Genomic DNA, 19,972 nt, shown 5'->3' with positions numbered 1-19,972 from the left:
ATTTTTTTGAGTTTATCTTGTATTCTGCTACATTGCTGAAAGTGTTTATGAATCGTAGAAGTTCCTTGGTAGAATTTTTGGGATCACTTATGTAAACTACTGTCTCATCAGCAAACAGTGAGAGTTTGACTTCTTTTTTTCTGATTTGTATCCCCCTGATCTCCTTTGGGTGTCTTATTCTTATAGCTAGGACCTCAAGAACTATATTAAATAGATATGGAAAGAGTATATAACCTTGTCTTGTTCCTTATTGCATTGGAATTACTGGGAGCTTTTCTTTATTTAGCTTTATGTTGGCTGTTGGCTTGCTATATATTGCCTTTATTATGTTTAGGTATTTTCCTTGTATCCCTGTTCTCTCTAAGACCTTTAAGGGATGCTGTATTTTCTCAAAAGCTTTTTCGGCATCTAATGAGATGATCCTATGGTTTTTATTTTTCAGTTTGTTTATATGGTGGATTATGTTGACAGATTTTCATGTTTTGAACCATCCCTGCATCTCTGGGATGAAGGCGACTTGGTCATGGTGGATGATGGTTCTGATATATTCTTGGATTCAATTTGCCAGTATTTTATTTAGTACTTTTGCATCAATATTCATGAGTGAGATTAGTCTGTAATTCTTCTTAGTAATGTAATGTCTTTCTGTGGTTGGGTATCAGGGTTATTGTAGCCTCATAAAAAGAGTTTGGCAGTGTTTTTTCTGTTCCTATTGTGTGCAATAATTTGAGGAGTATTGATATTAGTTCTTTTAAAGTCGTGTAGAATTCTGAGCCATCTGGTGCTGGGCTTTTTTAGGTTGGGAGACTTTTGATGACTTTTTCTATTTCTTCAGCAGTATAAATGTACTCAACTCACCTATAAAAAGGCATAAACTAACAGATTGGATACAAAAATAGAAACCATTCTTCTTCTGCATACAATAACACATTTCAACATTGAAGACAGAAATCATCTCAGAGTAAAGTGCTGGGAAAATATTTTAATTAAATATATTTAAGAAACAAGCAGGTGTAGATATCCCAATATCTATCAAAACAGACTTCAAGCTAAAATCAATCAAAAGAGACAAAGAAGGTTAATTCATATTAGTCATAGAAAAAGTCCATCAAGAAGAAATCTCAATACTGAACATCTATGCCCCAAATATAAGAGCACCCTCGTATGTAAAAGAAATACATCTAAAGCTTATATCATACATTAAACCCCACAAACCCATAGAAGGAGACTTCAACACTCCCTTCTCACCACTGGGCAGACAAAAATTGAACAGAGAAATAACAGATGTTATGATTCACATGGACTTAACAGAAATTCATAGAATATTCCATCCAAAGAGAAAAGAATATAACTTCTTCTCAGCACCTCATGGAACCTTCTCAAAAATTGGCCACATACTAGCTAACAAAACAAACCTCAACAAATACAAAAATTTGGAATAACCCAATGTACCTTATCAGACCACCATGGTTTAAAACTAGAAGTCAACTGCAATACTAATTCCTGAAAACCCACAAGCACATGGAAATTAAACAATGGTCACCTGAATCATCAATGGGTCAAGGAAGAAATAAAGGGAGAAATTAAAGACTTTCTAATTCAATAACAATGACCAACAACATACCCACTTTTGGGGACACAATGAAAGCAATTTTAAGAGGAAAGTTCATAGCACTAAATACCTACATAAAAAAAAGCTGAGAAAATCAAATACTAGTGAATTAACAGAACATTTGAAAACTTTAGAACAAAAAGAAGCAAACTCACCTAAGAGAACTAGATGGCAGGAAATAATCAAATTGAGAGCTGAAATCAACAAAATAGAAACAAAGAAAACAATACAATGAATCAATGAGACAAATATTTGGTTCTTCAAGAAAATCAGCAAAATAGACAAACCTTTATCCAAACTAACCAAAAGGCAGAGAGAGAATATCCACATTAACAAAATCAGAAATGAAAAGTGTCATATAACAACAGATATGGAGGAAATATAGAGAATCATTAGGTCATATTTCAAAAACCTGTACTCCATAAAATTGGAAAACTTAAAAAAAATGGACAACTTCATGTATAAATATCACTTACCAAAATAAAATTAAGATCAGATAAGCAAATTAAACATAGTCCTCTTTACCTAGATGTAGTTTCAGTAAAACATTAACTGCAGAAATGTACAGATTCATGTAATACCCATCATAAATTAAGTTTCTGGTTGACTTCTCCAGGATGTGATTTTTAAATGTGGTACAGTATATGTTAACCTGCTGCATAGATTAATGGGAGTGTAAGATCATAGCTACTGATTATTACTTTCTTAAAAAATAATGGGCAATTGTTAGGAAAATGATAGCAGATAAAGCATCAGAAAAAAAATAGTCAACATTAGTTGTTTGATATGGATTATGTCTTATTATGCCATTTTTGTTCCAACATTTTCCTTCAAACTGCCATCATTCTCATTAACAACTCTGGCCAATTGTGGCTTTATTATGACCTCTTTTCTACTCTTACATTCCTTCTTAGAGATGAGAAAACATGTAAATCTCAATAATTGTAATTTTAGACTCTTATCAGACCAAAATATACTTTCAGAAAACCTATTTGTGATTATACAGAAACAACCTTTCATGTCATCATTGATTAGTATCTGTATTCATTATAAAAATAAGGTCCACATAAACAATGCCTTTGATTTTGATCATGGTTACATTAACTATTTGGTATGATTTAAGTGCACTAATTAAAATATATAAAATATTGAAATCTTATTTTATTTTAAGGGATATTTTATATAAAATTCTAAATTAAGTAAAAATTTATGAAATTTATTAGGTTTAGATTAATCTCAGCAAGGTAGGAACAAGGTGCTTATGATATTGAAGAAGATACAACATCAAAACAAGAAAATTTCAGCACAAATACATTTTATTAAGTCAAGGTCACATAGTTCTAAGCTCAAAGATTGGCTCCTCTCTTGTAGCTATATTATTTTTTACAAAAAGACTTTAAATGATCTCAGAAAAAAAATCATTTTTAACTGAATTATCATATTGTACATATTTTATTTCAGTTTGTGCTGTGGGAGTAATATAATGATTCATTTAATATTTACTATATGCTTTGGGTGACTTTCCAAAGCCTCTCAAGTTATCAATTAAAGAAAACTTAAACTTAGCTTTCACTAAACTAGAGTTTTGAAAATACAATTTTAGTCTTTCTTCCTCTCATAGTTCTTTTTCCTGTATAAAAGGGCATTCCATTAATCATCTAAAATTGGTTTTATAATAGTAAGGGAATCTTGAATTGCATATACCTCTTTACTGGTCACATAACTTCTGTGCTGGTAATGGCAAATGCCGAGTTTATTCAAATAATTGTCTTTGAAGCACATATGTGAGGTCAAAGAATATCCAGGTTGTACTAAACTCCTTAGCAGACAATAAACAAATAAGTAGATAGAGAAATAAATAAAGGGAAGAAAAAAGGGAAGAAGTAGAAGTACAAACAAATGAAAATTGGAGATGAATTCCTAAAGTACCTTCAAATATTTTCAGACATTATACCTGAATATTCATTATATTCAACTGAAGTAGCTCATCAATTTGATAATTATAACTAAATATAGTAGGAAAGGAATTTCTAGACAGGATTGCTATATATATTACTTTTTTAGACAGACCAAATCAATAACATTACTATACACATTTTACATTGATATTGTTTGGAATTTGTGAGTAAAATTTTCATAGTAACATTAGAAATGATAGAACATTTAATATAATTTATACATTAAAATTAATATTTAGTTAACATTACTAAAACTCCTTCTTGAGAGGTTATTTACAATTAATGCTCTTTAAAGGACGTATGTTCTGTCCAGTTGACACTAGTAAGTTGACCTTTGTCCAATAAACTTTCCCCAGAAACACAGGGTTCCAGCAGGAAAATTAAGGGGTGTGAAAGTTACTGAGGGGTAAAAAAGAATTAAATACTTGACAAAAATTTATAAAAGTGCCAAAAATTGTTAATGTATATAGACAAACATATATTGTAATTGATCTTGAAATTTAGTAGTTTTAGTATCATAATATAATTGCTTCCTTTCCTCCATTTCCTCCAATTACACTTTCTTCTATCCAAACTGTTCAATATATACTTCCTTGCTCTCTTTCAAACACATGATCTCTTCTTAATCAATGACGTGCATGTGTGTGATTGAGCTTATGTGTATATATTCTGTACTTAAAATATATATTCCTAATTTTCTTCAAAGTTTGTATGTTGGTAACTTTACGTTTCTGTTCAAAGTTGAACATTAATCATTGGGTAAACAATTGCTGTGCTCCTGCCTGGAGATATTTCTTCTATTGCAGCATTGCTTAGTTGCCTGTAGTGTTTATGTATGATTGAGACATCTTGATATTTTCCTTGTCTACTTTAGCATGTCTATTGTTATCTTTTGTCACCTCATGTTTGAACATCTATAGTTTATGGATCTATCTTCTGATATTCCTAGGAGAAACAATCTCATGGCCAACTCCTCTGTCCTCTGCTTGTTACAGTCATTTTATACCTTCTTATGTGATGGTTATGTAGACTTAAGTACAGGAACTGTTTGTAAATGGAGGCATAGGGAATGTGGATTTTGATTGGCTGTGATTGTCTGTAGTGATCTCGGTCTGCTGCAAACTGAAATTTCATTGATGAAGTGTCAGTGCTATACATAGCTGTGGGCATAAGTACAAATATTTAGACTGTAGTCAGGGATTGTGATGTTTTAGTAAGTGGTGACTGTCGGTTCTCAAATTTACCGGCCCTTTGTAGTTGGCTATGTTTCAGTATTAGACAAGATTTCCTTCTTTCTGATCAGGTTTTAAGTCCTGCAAGAAAGACGCCAGCTACTGCCAAATATGTGTGGCATTACTCAGCCTTTAGAGTAGTTTTACCAATTTGGTCCTTGATATCATTATAGGCTTCATAACTGAGTAGGTTTGATAGATTTTGAGTCATGTGTGGGGTTTATTAATACCCAAAAGCAAAATTTTCAAAATGATGTAACCACATGTCTGTGTATATGTATAGAACTTTCAGACCTTCTTTTAATTTTTTTTAATAGGAAACTTTCTTTGCATTATCCTAACTTATATGATACCTATTCCCGAAGAACATTATTCACTTTAATTTAAATATATAATTTCAAAAGGATTTATGAATTGGTTGACACCAGTTTCATTATTGGTTTTATTTTTAAAACCATAGTATTTGAATCTCTTAGATCCATTTGGAATATGGATATAAGCAATTGTCAGAATATGTTTTATATTGACAACCAATAGATCAAATTTGCTTCTTATTTTCAGAAGGTTTGAATAAAAGATACTAGTCTTCAGTAACTTGAACTAAGGAAAATATTTGATAGTATTTTATTTTCCCTTTTCTGAATTTGCCTTCATCAGCATTAGTATTTCAATTGTTGGGAAGTAATTTTCTGGATGAGGTATGACCTCTGTGGTTCAGAATCTCATCTAGTTCTGTTTCTTGCAAATTTTGTAAAATTAACTCTTGACTGTCATTGCCTTTTTCTGTAAATGTGATAATAAGCACTACCCCTTGTAGGGCTTAAGATGAATACAATTGTTATTCCAAGATCCTCAAAGTCCCCCCAAAACCAACAAGGAGACCAAGTCCTATATGTAAAAGCAAAGAGCCTTTATTTTATGAAAGTTTGCAAATTTGATTTCTCCGCATGTCCAATGTATTGGAATACGTTCTAGAGTTCAGTTAGGGTTGGGTTTTTATAGTAGTAAAGGTGGAGCTGAGGGGTTTCTAAGGTTCAGGATCTCTGATTGGCTGACATTTCTAGGGGTGTCTTGGTGAGTGTGCTGGCAGGTGATGCTATCTATAACAGTTGAAATTTTTGGTATTTCCTTTGGATGGTCTGTTCTTGGGTGGTGCTCAGGTAAACTAGTTTGTGGTTCTTCCTGAAACCAGATTTTGCTTCAGGGTAAACTACCGAGACTCAGGCCTCCACTAAACTTATCGATGCTGAGTCCTATTATGGCAAGTGATAATGGTTGAAAGTAAAGTCTTATTAGCTTATTGTGGCTGGCTCCTACAAAAATAAAAACATTGTCTTTGACAAAATGTAAATATTTTCTGGTTGTGATTTCATTATGATTCTGAAACCAAACAATGAACATTTTTTGATTAAAATATCTCATATACATTTAATTCAGCTCTTAGAGTATAAGGCTTATATTTGCGGACTCTAAGGATGATGACAGAAAATTATAACTTATGTGATCTGAACCATTATTAAGTATTCTTTTAAAGCAAAGAATACAAGTCTCTATACAGACAAGTGCTAAATCCTGCAGCTCATCCATCTTCAGCATTATATATTTGTTCCCTCACTCATAAAAATAAAAACCTGATGCAAATTACACCCATATATTGCACATACACAAAAGAAGAAATTTACATTAACTTGTCCCTTGGTTTCCAGAAGGGATTGAATCTAGGTCTCCCTGTGCATACCAAGGTCTTTGAAATTCACATTCCTCATACAAAATGGCAAAATATTTACATATGTGTGAGATGATTTCCTGCATGCTTTAAATTGTCTCTATATAACCTAGAAAAACATATTAAAATGTAAATTTTATTTAAAGATTTTAAATTTTATATGTTAAAAAATAATGGCAAGGATATCACCTGGGAATAGCAAGGAAACTCAGAATGGAGAAGTGCCCCCAAGCCTAAAGACTTAAATTTCATCCTTAGAATCTACATGGTGGAAGGAGGGACCTAACTTTACAAGTTATCCTCTGACCTCCAGATGTGCACAATAATATAAACCACACAAAATAATAAATAAAAGCAATAAATTTTTAAGAGAATACATTTTGTGCATTTTCATTACTATTATAATTTCCTTTTCAAATATAACGTATCTACAGTGTGTTCAGTTTGCAGACTTTTGAACCTAGAGATGGTGAAGCCTGACAGTAGATAAAACACAAGACAGGGCCAATCTAAGTTTTTAAAAAAAGCTAGATTGATGTAGGAGGGTCGTCTGTCTATATGTTACTTTCATTGGTTAATAAAGAAACTGCCTTGGCCTTTTGATTGGCCAGCCCTTAGGTGGCTGGAGTAGACTGAACAGAATGCTGGGAGAAAGAAAGCAGAGCCAGGAAGCTCCAGCCCAAGATGGATGTGGGTTAGAATCTTCCTGGTAAGCCATAACCCCGTGGTGATACACAGATTACTAGATATGGGTTAAAGCAAGATATGAGAGTTAGCCAAGAAGAGGCTAGATATGATGGGCCAGGCAGTGTTTAAATGTATACAGTTTGTATGTTGTTATTTCCGGGTGTAAAGCTAGCTGGGCGGGATGAAAAGCAGGCCTGCTCACCTAATCACTACAATAGATTATGATCATGTTCATGCTTAGAAAGAAGAAACTCCAGAAAAGCTGCTTGACTTAGTCCAGTAGAAATTTATTAATCAGGATTCCAGAGGCCTTTAAGCAAACAATCAAGGTCCTGAACAATTGAGCACCATTTTGAAGAATATTTTATTCTACTTCAAGTTGTGTGTCTTCACCTAGTCTAAGGGGAAAGGGTTTCACCACAAATTCTCATCCAAAATACCATCAACATGAGCATTATGTTTCAAAATATAACTTGGGTAAGAAGTCACAAAATTGGAAAATAATTAGAAATGTTCTCCAGCAACAGATGTTATTACTGTTTTCATATATTCATGAGTTCAATTTTTTTCTTTTTTTGAGACAGGGTTTTCTGTGTAGTCCTAACCGGCCTGGAACTCACTTTATAGACTAGATTGGCCTAAAACTCAAAGATCCACCTGCCTCTTCCTTGTGAGTGCTAGAATTAAAGATATGCACCATTTCAAAGCAGTGAGTTAATTCATTGCCAATAATAGCACTTTAAAGAGTTTGTCACCTTAAAGGGACTAGTGCTTCTTTGAGTCTAGGATTACACCTTTACTGTATGAGAAAAACCATCAATTCTTTTTCTTTAATTTATTTATTTATTAAAGATTTCTGTCTCTTCCCCACCACCACCTCCCATTTCCCTCCCCGTCCCCCAATCAAGTCCCCCTCTCTTGTCAGCCCAAAGAGCAGTCAGGGTTCCCTGCCTTGTGGGAAGTCCAAGGACCACCCACCTCCATCCAGGTCTAGTAAGGTGAGCATCTAAACTGCCTAGGCTCCCACAAAGCCAGTACGTGCAGTAGGATCAAAAACCCATTGCCATTGTTCTTGAGTTCTCAGTAGTTCTCATTGTCCGCTATGTTCAACTAGTTTGGTTTTATCCCAGGATTTTTCAGACCCAGGCCAGCTGGCCTTGGTGGGTTCCTGATAGAACATCCCCATAGAGGAATGCAACTGTAAGGGAAAAAGGCTCAGGCAACACTGCCACTAATGAGATTCATGGAAAATAAGACTGATTGTATAATTAGTTACAAAGGAGACATAATTTAACTTTGTTTAATATTTGTAAAATCAATACTTCAAAAACTTAATGGTTTCAAAGACTTCTTTGATGTTAGAGAGCAAGGAACTGAAAAAAGTCCAAATAAGTGAAGAAAGACTTCACAAAATCCAATTATGTATTTCTAAAAACAAAAGAAAGCCTTTTCCAGATGTTCTTAAATTTTAATAATATTAAAAAACAACTAAGGAATACAAACTTGATTTGGTTTTTTATTTCACTTCAACCACAGTCATAGATAAAAGAACTTCATTGTGAAAATTAGTATTATATGAGTCAATATTACAAATGAAAATTTCAAATGAACTTGAGGTAGTTTTATATACCCTCCTTTGAAAACAAAAGCAGTGAATAACTTAGTATAAAAAATGTTGTTCTAGATATATGATATGAAATTGATCTTAAGGGAATATATATTGGATAAATATGCATATATGTATGTATGTGTATATATATTTATATTATCAACTATCAGAACAGTTGGTTTCTCATGAATAGACATGGATGCAATACCAAGATACTTTGCCAATATTTCAAGTATATATATATATATATATATATATATATATATATATGGAAGAATTTAGGTATTTTCATGTATTTCAGTTCTTGAAAAGGCAGATTAAATATAATGCAGCAGTTAGTTGTCATCTGGACAGATAAAATGCTGGTCTTAATGGCTAACATAAACTGTATTTTCAGAGAGACACTTCAAAAAAGAAGGAGCATGTCAGACATAAGAAGAGTGGTACCACAGGGCCAGCTGGCATGATGATGAAGGAAAAGCAAAGAATATGTGCTTGGCATCCCTGTCTTTTCATGATAAGAATGTCATAAAACCAAGGTTAGCTGTGGGTAGCTGTTCAAACAAGAAAAGATCCAAAGAGAGGAGAATTAAGATATAAATAACACATGACACTTAAAAAAAATCATTTTGAAGAATGTTTTCCAGAGGAAATGTTCTGTGATAACTTGAAAAGACCCAATTTTAAATCCCTGCTGGGAGTCCATCATCCAAGTTGCTTAAGGTAATCAATGCCACTCTCACTGAGTTTTTCCATCAAAAGTTCCTAAGTGACACCAGTTTTGTGCCAACCACCTACTCAAAGATCTTGATGGCATAACGTTATATCATTTCAACTTTCATATTTATTTCAAGATGTCTGGGTTTAGTATCACTCTGTTTGACTTGTGTCATGATAAAATTCTTAGAACTTTCTATGTTTTGAATTTCATAGAAACTTTGGGGAAAATCACCTTTTCATATTTTATGACATATAAGGAGTTAGAGTTTGATAATAGTCTAGCATTTTTACAATTCTTGAAATTCTTAGTGTTTTATATATGGTACAAAGAGAAAGTCAACATTCCATCATAACTAAGAAGACTTGCTGTTACAACCAAATCAGCTTTGGCTCCAAACTTGAAAGCCCCCTGATCTGTTAGTATTTTTTTATTATTATTACATTTGTTTCAACAGCCTTTGCTAATTGTTATTGACCATAGATTTTGTATAATCTCACTTATTTCCTACATAGCTTCTGATAATATCCCTTCTACCCTACAGTGCATGCTATATCCAACTGTCTGTAAAGAACGTTCAGTCAGATTTGAAACAGGGCCACATGCTTTACTGTCTCTTTTCTGAAATGTTAAGTGAGAATGAGGGTAACAATCAAAACAGTAGAGTCAGTAATTGAAATACAAACGTTAGGCCAGGCAGTGGTGATACATGCCTTTAATCCTAGCATTCTGGAGGCAGAGGCAAGCAGATCTCTGAGTTTGAGGCCAGCCTGGTCTAGTTCCAGGACAGGTTCCAAAGCTATACAGAATCACGGTCTCTAAAAACAACAACAACAACAACAACAATAATAATAATAATAAAGAGAAATACATAATTCAGAGGGTAGTTTTTATCTAGTGGAACCACACAGTTTCTCACTGTCAGCTCTTATTCAGCCAGATAGCATTCATCCTCAGTGGTGATCTTCACGAAGCAATGTGTACTTGGTTTCTGTGCCTTTCCACGTTCCCAGAGGGCCCTTCAACAAAGAACCCCAGAAACCAGAAATCACTCACAGCACTTCTACTACTCAGACTTTTTTTTTTTAATTTTCCATACAGGGTTTCTCTGTAGCTTTTGGTTCCTGTCCTGGAACTAGCTCTTGTAGACCAGACTGGCCTCAAACTCATAGAGATCCACCTGCCTCTGCCTCCCTAATGCTGGGTTTAAAGGCCTGCGCCACCACTGCCCGGCTCAGACTTAATTCTTATAGATGTAGTTCCCAATAAAACTTTCTGTCAGATGGACAGTGTACTTCTTACCTTGCTATGGAAGTCTTGCTTACAAATCTGGAATAGTATTATCTAGGCAACAGAAAAGCTTAAAAAGGTATGTTTGTCTCAAAGATGCATTCTCTGGTCGCTCTGTGTATTGATCTCTCTCTGTATTTCTCTCTCTCTCTCTCTCTCTCTCTCTCTCTCTCTCTCTCTCTCTCTCTCACACACACACACACACACACACACACACACACACAGAGGGGGGATATATGCATTGCTTGGTTACTTTTAGAAGACTAAATGCTCTCATTTCCATCTGACTTTCTGTCCCCTGATCCTTATAACTATGCCAAAGTGGATGCTTATAGTTTCTTTCTTCTCAAGTATATCTGAGGTGCCCAATTCCTATAGTCAAAGCCTTCCAATATTCAAGCCATCAGTCTCAACAATAAAACTCAAGACTGTAGGTACTGTATTCTCTGATGTGAGCAAAGTAACATTAGAAAGGATTGATAAGATGCAGTCCCTCTATGCAGTCTGAGAAAGTCTATGATGCTGCAAGTATTGCCTGATAAGGGATGTCAGTCATAGGTGAGTACACGACAGACAATTTACTTTAATAGCTGTGACGATGGCAGGATGAGTTGCTGTTCATATATTGTAAACCTAAATAAATTGTGTGGTTTGTATAAACATGTTCAAGTTTTAGAAATGATTGCGAATGGAGAACTAATTTTGTAAAGAGAGGAAATGTATAATTTTATTATTTATAATCTTTAACAATGCTGGAATTATAGACATCTGTGTTTTTATAACATTAGTCTATCACCACTTAACAATCATTACCTCTCTTTTTCTCCATACCATGCACATATTGGGAAAGTATTTTCTAATTTTTCTGGATTAAAGCAGTTTTTATGGTCTGTCATCTACATGATATTTTATCTAAGAAAGGAGTAATGACTTTCTTACAGGACTCACTGTCTACTAGATATGAATTTGTTTCAGTAGAGCTAAGCTGAAACTTCACAGCTCTAAATATAAATAATTTAATACAATAAGAGAACATTTAATTTAGCCAAGGAAACAAAACATAGATATGAGAAGTGTTTTAATTAATAAAGTAACTACACATATGATTTCCTATTTTATGACTTCATTGATAATTTATAATTATATGGACTTTATAGTTTATTAAAATTTATATATTATGCAAGTATTTATTGAAATTCTCTGTGGCAGTTGCTAGCCTGAAGTCTTGATATTCTTTGCTAAAGAAAACAGTTATGTAATGAGGAACAAAAGTGTCAATAGAAAAGATAAAGTGGATGATCACAGGTGATTGCTAATTTTAATGAGAAAACTAATCGAAAAAAGGGTAATGCAACACATGTTAAACTATACAAGAATACTTAAATAGCGGATGATTGCAACTTTTCTTCGCAAGGAGATGCAATGTTGTGATCTCTAGCATCCTTGCTGAGGAGCGTAGTTATTCAAAAGTGGAAGATGTTGTATAAAATATTGAAAACTATTGGATGACATTCAAGACATGTCTAATTATGAAATACAATAATTGCTATAGTATAAAATTATCTTTACACTCAATCATCCATCTATTGAGGGGCACAACTATGTTTTCCCTGACTACCATTTCTAACTAAAAGAGAATTTTGGTAGCTGAACATGGCTACCTCTGCTGCTCTGAAGGAAGGGGAACTTAACATATAATCTGTTGTGTGTGGGTGTTCCTGGATTGGAAATAGAGAAAAAAGAAAAAAGATAGAATGAAAACGCTTGAGAGTGATGTTACAGCACCTAACACTCAAGAATATCTGGGTTGGGCACAATGTGTGAGTTGGGTGCCCAATATTGTTCTCTGAATAGAATATGGGCACCTAACATATCTCTGAATATGAAGTCACAGTTCCCATCCTCTCCTTCTGGAAATCGTGAAACATGTTTAGGTAGGTTTCACCTTGGTATGGGTTATGTACTCTCTCAGTTTGAGGTCCAACTGTGTACCCTTCTTTTTGGTTCAATTGCTAAGCACACAGTTTTGCTTTGTTGTCAAAGTGCATACTGGTTAAGGAAATAGACAACATGGTAACTGATAACTGTTTCAATAATTAAATATGCAAACTTCATGAGGGGGCAGAGGAGAAAAAGATTAAGTAGAATTTCATAACAAAATTCAAAATTCAGTATTTTGGAGTGGCCAAAGGTTCTGTAAACTCATATGATACTTGTTTAATATTTGAAAATACCAAACAAGAATTTTCACGCTTTACACTTTAATTTTTAGCTTTACTGTTCCTGCTAACTGCATGAATCTGTTCTTAATTCAACTTTGCTTTGAGAACACCATGCTAATAGTCTAGATCTTATTAGAGAACTTAGCTAATATTGATTGGGAATGTTAGAAAATTATAATGTTTTCTGGTAGATTTGCATTGGACAGAGTGGTTTCAGGCAGTGGCACATCCCTGTAATTTTACGAGAATGGTATTGCCCTGGCTTTCACTATGTGATTGCTGGTTACCTTCTGTCAGCGAACAACAGCCTCACTGAAAAGCAGGAGCAGAACCCGTCTCTTTGTCTCCGTGATCAAATCAATTACTTCTTAGAAAGTCGGCATTTCCTTTTTCAGAATGACCATGTATAGGAGCAAACGCAGACATCAGAGATGTAAGTAGATGCTGACCCAACTTTTTCTTGTGACTGTGGTATGAAAAATATACTTGATTTTTTCAAAGACTAATCATGACTCCTTCTGAGAGATGCTGGTGGTGAGAAAGATCCTGTAACTCTTTTAACCCTAACCTTTGTCTTTATCGCTGTTACATGCTTGAAAGATGTTAGGGGAGAGGGGATAATTTGCTTGTTACTATGGTAACCCTTAGAAGGTTTACAAAATCAACAGAGAAACAGATCCAATACAGTTTCAGCCTAGATCAGCAGCCTTCATTCATACAGAGAGCTGGACAGCTCTTCCCTTCTCTATGACTGATAGATTTTTCTTTCTTGGAAGTCTATTGAAAGGTTTGGGAAGCCAGTGTAAAACTTCTATTCATGTCTCCAGTTTCAATTACCAAATCTCAAGGGACAGAGAGTAGTACAGAATAGATGAGGGATACTTACTTGTGTACAGCAAAGTGAATATTTAACAGTCTGCACTGACAAACTTCTTGGTCCAGAGCATGTTTGTAGCATATTTCACAATGGACTACATTTCAAAGGGTTAAAGGAGGAATCTGAAATCCTCCTAGAGGGGCTGATTCTCACTTAAAAGGAATGAAAGCAAGTAAACGACACAGATGATTATGGAGCCCAAACCCTCAGGATTTAGCTGAGAATAAAAGACTGGCAATAAAACTGTCTCATGGCAAATATACTTGCATGAAAACCTTCCCAATTGCATCTTTCTCTAGTAAGTGAAACTTTCACACTTTATCTGTTCTGTTGTGCAAAGTAAATATAATCAGTGGCTCCAAATGGCCTGTCACTGACTGTTTACCATTCCGCACAGTTATTAGCAACTTTTTCTTTAGTCAAATCATACTTATTTTTCATTATAGTGTGTTGTTATTTAAAAAGCAGAAAGATTAGCAGTAGCAATGTATCTGTCAAAACTCCAAAGCCTGTTAGAAATGCAATGTTGTATCTCATTATTTATTATTTAGTTTAATAAGAACTAGAATCGCCCTTATTTGGTGGATTTTCATGAACCACAAAACCTCTCAGTGCTGGAGTTATCAGCTTGATACTAGCTCTTTCTTATAATTAAGATATAATATTGGAATCTGCTATATTTTCTTCATTAAAATGATTGGTGTGAAGTCTACAGATATATTGATGATTAATACCCTTGTGATTTCCTCCTATAGAAATGAATCTGAATTTTGCATGTGTTTGAAACCCATCTCCTATCTCTACTCTTGCATATAAAGACCCTCATTTTTCCCCTTGAGGGTAATCATCGCCTTAATGCACACAATAAATAAACGATTCACAGAAAAATCACACTCAGTCTTTCTCCCACTAATTTGTGCTTGCTGAAGCCTGCGATTAAGCAGCAGGAAGATATTGTGAATTACAGGAGACAAACCAGGGGATGTATAATTATACAGGAATGAACACAGTAGAGTGAACTAAAATGCTCTAGCTTAAAAATGCTTAAGGTGTTTCTTATGTTCAATTGTATCAGTAGCTGCCTTATGTTCTAATAACTATTTCCATTTACTAATAATGTAAAAAAAAGATACTATGGTTATAATAAAATTAAAATGTATAAAAGCCTGGCAATAAAAGCTAATAGAATCCTTAAATGAATTTCTATCTTGCACAAATAGTATTTGTAAGAGGAGAATATAACATGATTATTCTTCAACAAATGAGAATAGAAAGTGTCTAAATCACCATATAACCAACTTTCAGGCCGGATCCCTTTCTCATGTCATTTATGTGTATGCTTGATCATGGAAAAAGCATTGTGTTCTCCTAAGGTAATTGTATTTCAATTAGGGAAATAATTGCACACTTAACAAAATTTCATCGTGGGTAGAAAACAGTGCACTCTTGTGGTCCTCATTCAAAATAAAATAGTTCATAAACCATCCTTTTTTCTCTTTTCCTAAAGATTTTATATATATTTCTCAGGAAAATAGCACAACCTCTTTTGAATGAAGCCAGCAAGAAGAATGGAAATGTACACATGGCTGTGTCAAAACTTAAGAGAACTGGGTGAGCAAAGAGACTTGTGTGAGAGAATTTAAAATAAATTTTTCACTAAACCTTTGAAGATTCATCTGGGACTTTTAAATTAATCCCTCCCTCACATCTGGTTTAGCTAGTTATAGTTTTTTCATAGGAGGAGAGGTGGCTAATGCACCTCTCTCCTTGATTCTGGCGAGCACTTCTTCTGGAAAATGCTCGCCCTTACTGCTCCCTCAATGATGTCAAGTTCTTACTGCACAAATGTAAACCAGCCCTCAGATACATGATTTGCTGAGTGGTTTTTGAAAATATTTGCATGTGTCAGTGTTGATTTTTGTGGGAACCAAACAGATCATTTTAATGAATTCTATTACTCAGTATCTATTAAAAAAATTAGTTTTCCTGGGAAACAGTGATTAATATGTATGGCTTTTAACCTTTGTGTTTCATATAATTTTCTCATATTTTTAAAAAATATTTATTAAAATTCACAATTTAAATTTTATAAAACTTATACTATATATGAATAAGGAATACCTGTAACTTCTCTTACTGATACTGCAGATGACCTTGAAAAAGTGTTTTGGGATCTTTTCAAAAGAGATATAGAAATACTTAGAGGAAAACAAGTGCAGGGCCCATTGGCATGTTATAGAGAATGGTGGTCAGAACAGAAAAACACTGCTCTTAATTATATTACTTTTTATCTTTTCCTGACTTGTAACAGGTATTAATTTTCTTATTGTAAATAGAACATTTGGGTGAACTCACCCTTCTTATCCTTATACCAAGTGTAGTGGCTAACCCTTATCTGAAAGAAGAGAACATCAACTGAGAAAAAATACTTAGAAGATCCAACTGTAAAGTATTTTCTTAATCAGCTACAGATCAGGGAAGCCCCCGCCCATGTTGGTGGGGCCAGGCCTGTGTTGTTGGCCATGGGTCCTATAAAAAAGCAGAATGAACAATTCATGAAGAGCAAGTCAGTAAACAGGACACCTCCATGGCCTCTGCACCAGCTCCTGCCTCCAGGTCCTATCCTGTCTTGACTTTCTTTAATAATGAACAGCAATAGGTATTTGTAAGACAAATAAACCCTTTCCTTCCCAACTTGCCTTTGATTATGGTGTTTTGTCACAGAAATAGGAATCTTAATTAGGATACCATGGGATTAACGTTTGTGGTTTCCTTGAAAGCTAAATAATACCCATCACAGTTCTTTGTAAATATTCCTCCCCACTGTCTATCACTTTGTCAGAATGCAAACTCTTCTGAAACTTGTAAATGGAGACCTTTTCCAAGGTGTCTTCCATCTTTATCCTCAGTTCCTCCATTTCATAGGCCTTGGATTGTCATTCTAATCTCATTCATTTGATGGTTCTCCTTGACTAGAATGATGGTTCTAATCTTGAAAATTCATGAGAGACAATAGAAAGACTGCAAAAGGCCCAGTGGTGGTGGCACATGCCTTTAATCCCAGCACTCAGGAGGCAGAGGGAGGTAGATATCTTTGAGTTTGAGGCCAGCCTGATGTACAAGAGCTAGTTCCAGGATAGGCTCCAAAGCTACAGAGAAACCCTGTTTCAAAAAACAAAAACAAAAAATAAAAAGGAAAGACTTCTAAGGACCCTAGAATACATATGAATGTTGGTTATTGCCTGCCAAATGAAGAAAGATATATAGGTATATGCCTTTGCACATGTATATACATACATAATGCATGCATGTAACTATTTGAGTTCTAAAATAAATTTAAATGAAAATTAATGTATTTAAAAGACAATTTTGCTACTATACATATGCATATATATAATAAAAATTATAATGTAATTCATAAATACATATGGATATTTAATAAAATTACTTATAAAGTGGATAATAAATTTTTAGTTGCTATGAGTACTGTATCTTTTATGTAAAAATACATTTATATCACAGGTACATATTCCATATCCAGTGTCCACCAATTTTCATATTTACAAAAATTAGAAAATTACTGAACTAGAAAATGAATACAGATATGCATAGTTATGGAATAATCACCTTCTCACGGTTTGTCTTCTGAAACTACCTGTGTATAGTCTAATGTTTTTCAGACCAGCAGATCATACTTAAACCTGAATTAAACCTCCATTGCCTACCTCGGTCATCTCCCTATGTGATGTGGGAGGGTCATCTGTCTATGTGTTACTTTCATTGGTTAATAAAGAAACTGCCTTGGCCCTTTGATAGAACATAAAATTAGGTAGGTGGAGTAAATAGAACAGAATGCAGGAAAGAAGGGAAGGTAGGCAGAAACCATGCCTCTCCTCTCCAGGGCAGCCGTAATGGAGCCAGCTGCCAGGTCAGACATGCAGAATCTTTCCTGGTAAGCCACCACTTCGTGGTGCTACACAGATTATTAGAAATGGGTTAATCAAGATGTGGAAATTAGCCAATAAGAGGATGAAACTAATGGGCCAGACAGTGTTTAAATGAATACAATTGTGTGTTGTTATTTTGGGAGTAAAGCTAACCATGCGGGAGCAGAAGAAACAAAAAGCAGGCCTGCTCAGCTCATCATCTACACGTATGGACAGATGACACTCATTTTCTGTTTCCATGCATTGACCATGTTTCTTCCTGTTGATTAAAGGTGCTCATTTAAATTTGCATATACAGACACCTCATCTGTTCAAAGTGACCCAAACTCTTATTTGTATTAGCTCTCCCTAAATTCCAGGTAAACTTTTTCGTTTTTCTTTTCATGATATCCTTTACTTTTATAGATGATTTCTTCTTCCTGTGTTTTATGTATTAATTATGCCTTTATTTTACTCATATTCATCTTTTGTTTCTGTTGAGGTATTTTCAAAATATTGGTGCTTCCTTAATGTTTTATTGTTCAGGGAAGTTTAATCATTCAAAGATTTTTATTTAAAAATTTATTATTATACAGGCATCATTCTAGTATTGGGGCTACAGCAATGCATGATATGGTGTTTTGCTGGGCACTGGAAAATGATGTATAATAGTATAGATCATATGATGTGAAAATATGGTATAGAATGACAAAGGAACTTGGGAAGGTGGAATGATTTATTTGCTTTGTATGGTATAAGTATAAAATGGCATACCAATAAGACAACATCTAAATCAGATAACCGCAAGGATTTAGTGAGTGGTTCTTCTTCTCCTTTCCTCTGCATAGTTCTATGATGTATGCAAGGATGTATGGGACAATGTAAGTGAGAAAAGTTCTGGGGAACTTGGGATAATTGAAGGACAGGGGTTTTGTAAGTAAAATGAGAGAAAAAAGATGAAGTCAAATGTATCAGAAATATAGGAAAAATAGACAAACCAAGGAACAAAGAAATTTAATTCACTTCATTTCACTTGTAACTGAATACAAACATATTGTATATCTACTAAATTACTAAATACTTGTAGTTGCCTTTTGTGATGCAACTTTCTAGAAATAGAAAAGAACCATGTTGTTAAAAATTACCCCAACAATCATAAGAATGGTATTTTATATCTTTGCACTTCACAATTAGTTGTTGATCACAAATATATTATTTTGCTAGCTACATTTTCTATTTTCCTAAATTTTATTCTTATTAATATATTTGTTTTGTTGAAATATTAACCTATCTATAAAGTTTATATTAGTAACTTGATAGAATTGCTATAAGTCATCTTGGTTACTAAAAGGGATAAGAAACCTGCTGCCAGTCTCAGGTCAAACAGAACTGGTACCCTTAGTGTTCTGCTGTTATTAGAAAATGAATTGTTCCAACAGCCATTTCCATATTTATTGCTGCATTAAGTTTTATAGAGGCTTATCATAATTATTAATGAACTTATTGATTATAATTTAGCAAGATAAAAAGACTATTTAGGATAGATATTATTACTGATGTCTCTCTAAATATAATTGATTCACTAGTTAGCTATTAATTCTAAAATTATTAAATGTCCCAAACAGTGATACTCTATTATACATCTAGTTAAGGATATAATCTATATTTAAAATATTTTTACGTTTACATTAATAGTTGATTGATTTCAGGTTTGACTGGTAAAATCTCTCCAGAGGACCCTGAAAAGTTTAATTCTTTATTTTTAGAGGGAAATCAGGGAAATCTCATCTTTCTTGTTTGGTTTTATTTTCTGTATTTGGGTTTCATGCTACAAATCTATAACTGAACATTGTCAAGAAATCTTATTTTTATTTTCCTCTGGTAGTTTTACTAAATCATACCTCAAACTGGACTTTCTAATCTATTTCACATGATTTAAAAAAAAATTAAATAATAAAAGTTCTAAGACATAAATATCTTATTTCATTCTTGGCATAAACTAAGTTTTTCTTTTTTTTTTTATTGAAGAAACCATCATCTCTCCTTTGCGTGTCCTTGGCACCTTTGTCAAAATCAGTTAACCATAAACTTACTTGTGTGATAACTTTTACATAA

At 33.8% G+C, this 19,972-nt stretch overlaps 1 protein-coding gene across 10 annotated transcripts in view; it reads left to right on the top strand.

Annotated features, from left to right (window-relative positions):
* The window catches only part of Ralyl (RALY RNA binding protein like), an 816,282-nt gene that overhangs the window by 525,896 nt on the left and 270,414 nt on the right, over positions 1 to 19,972 (top strand). Inside the window, exon 1 of one of the 10 annotated variants that reach the window (XM_041630378.1) lies at positions 13,362 to 13,487. The exons of the other annotated variants lie outside the window; for them this stretch is intronic. Within the exon in view, the coding sequence (XP_041486312.1) occupies positions 13,451 to 13,487 (37 nt within the window). The 5' untranslated portion in view covers positions 13,362 to 13,450. Of the gene's footprint in view, positions 1 to 13,361; positions 13,488 to 19,972 lie in introns of those variants that run through there. 10 annotated transcript variants of the gene reach the window in all.

This window comes from Microtus oregoni, unplaced genomic scaffold (assembly GCF_018167655.1).
Source record: "Microtus oregoni isolate MIOR12 unplaced genomic scaffold, Mior012 000034F_ref0000314, whole genome shotgun sequence".
Taxonomy (NCBI): Eukaryota; Metazoa; Chordata; class Mammalia; order Rodentia; family Cricetidae; genus Microtus; species Microtus oregoni.
The sequence above is the reverse complement of the archived record's forward strand: the minus strand, read 5'-3'. Positions and strand labels throughout refer to the sequence as shown.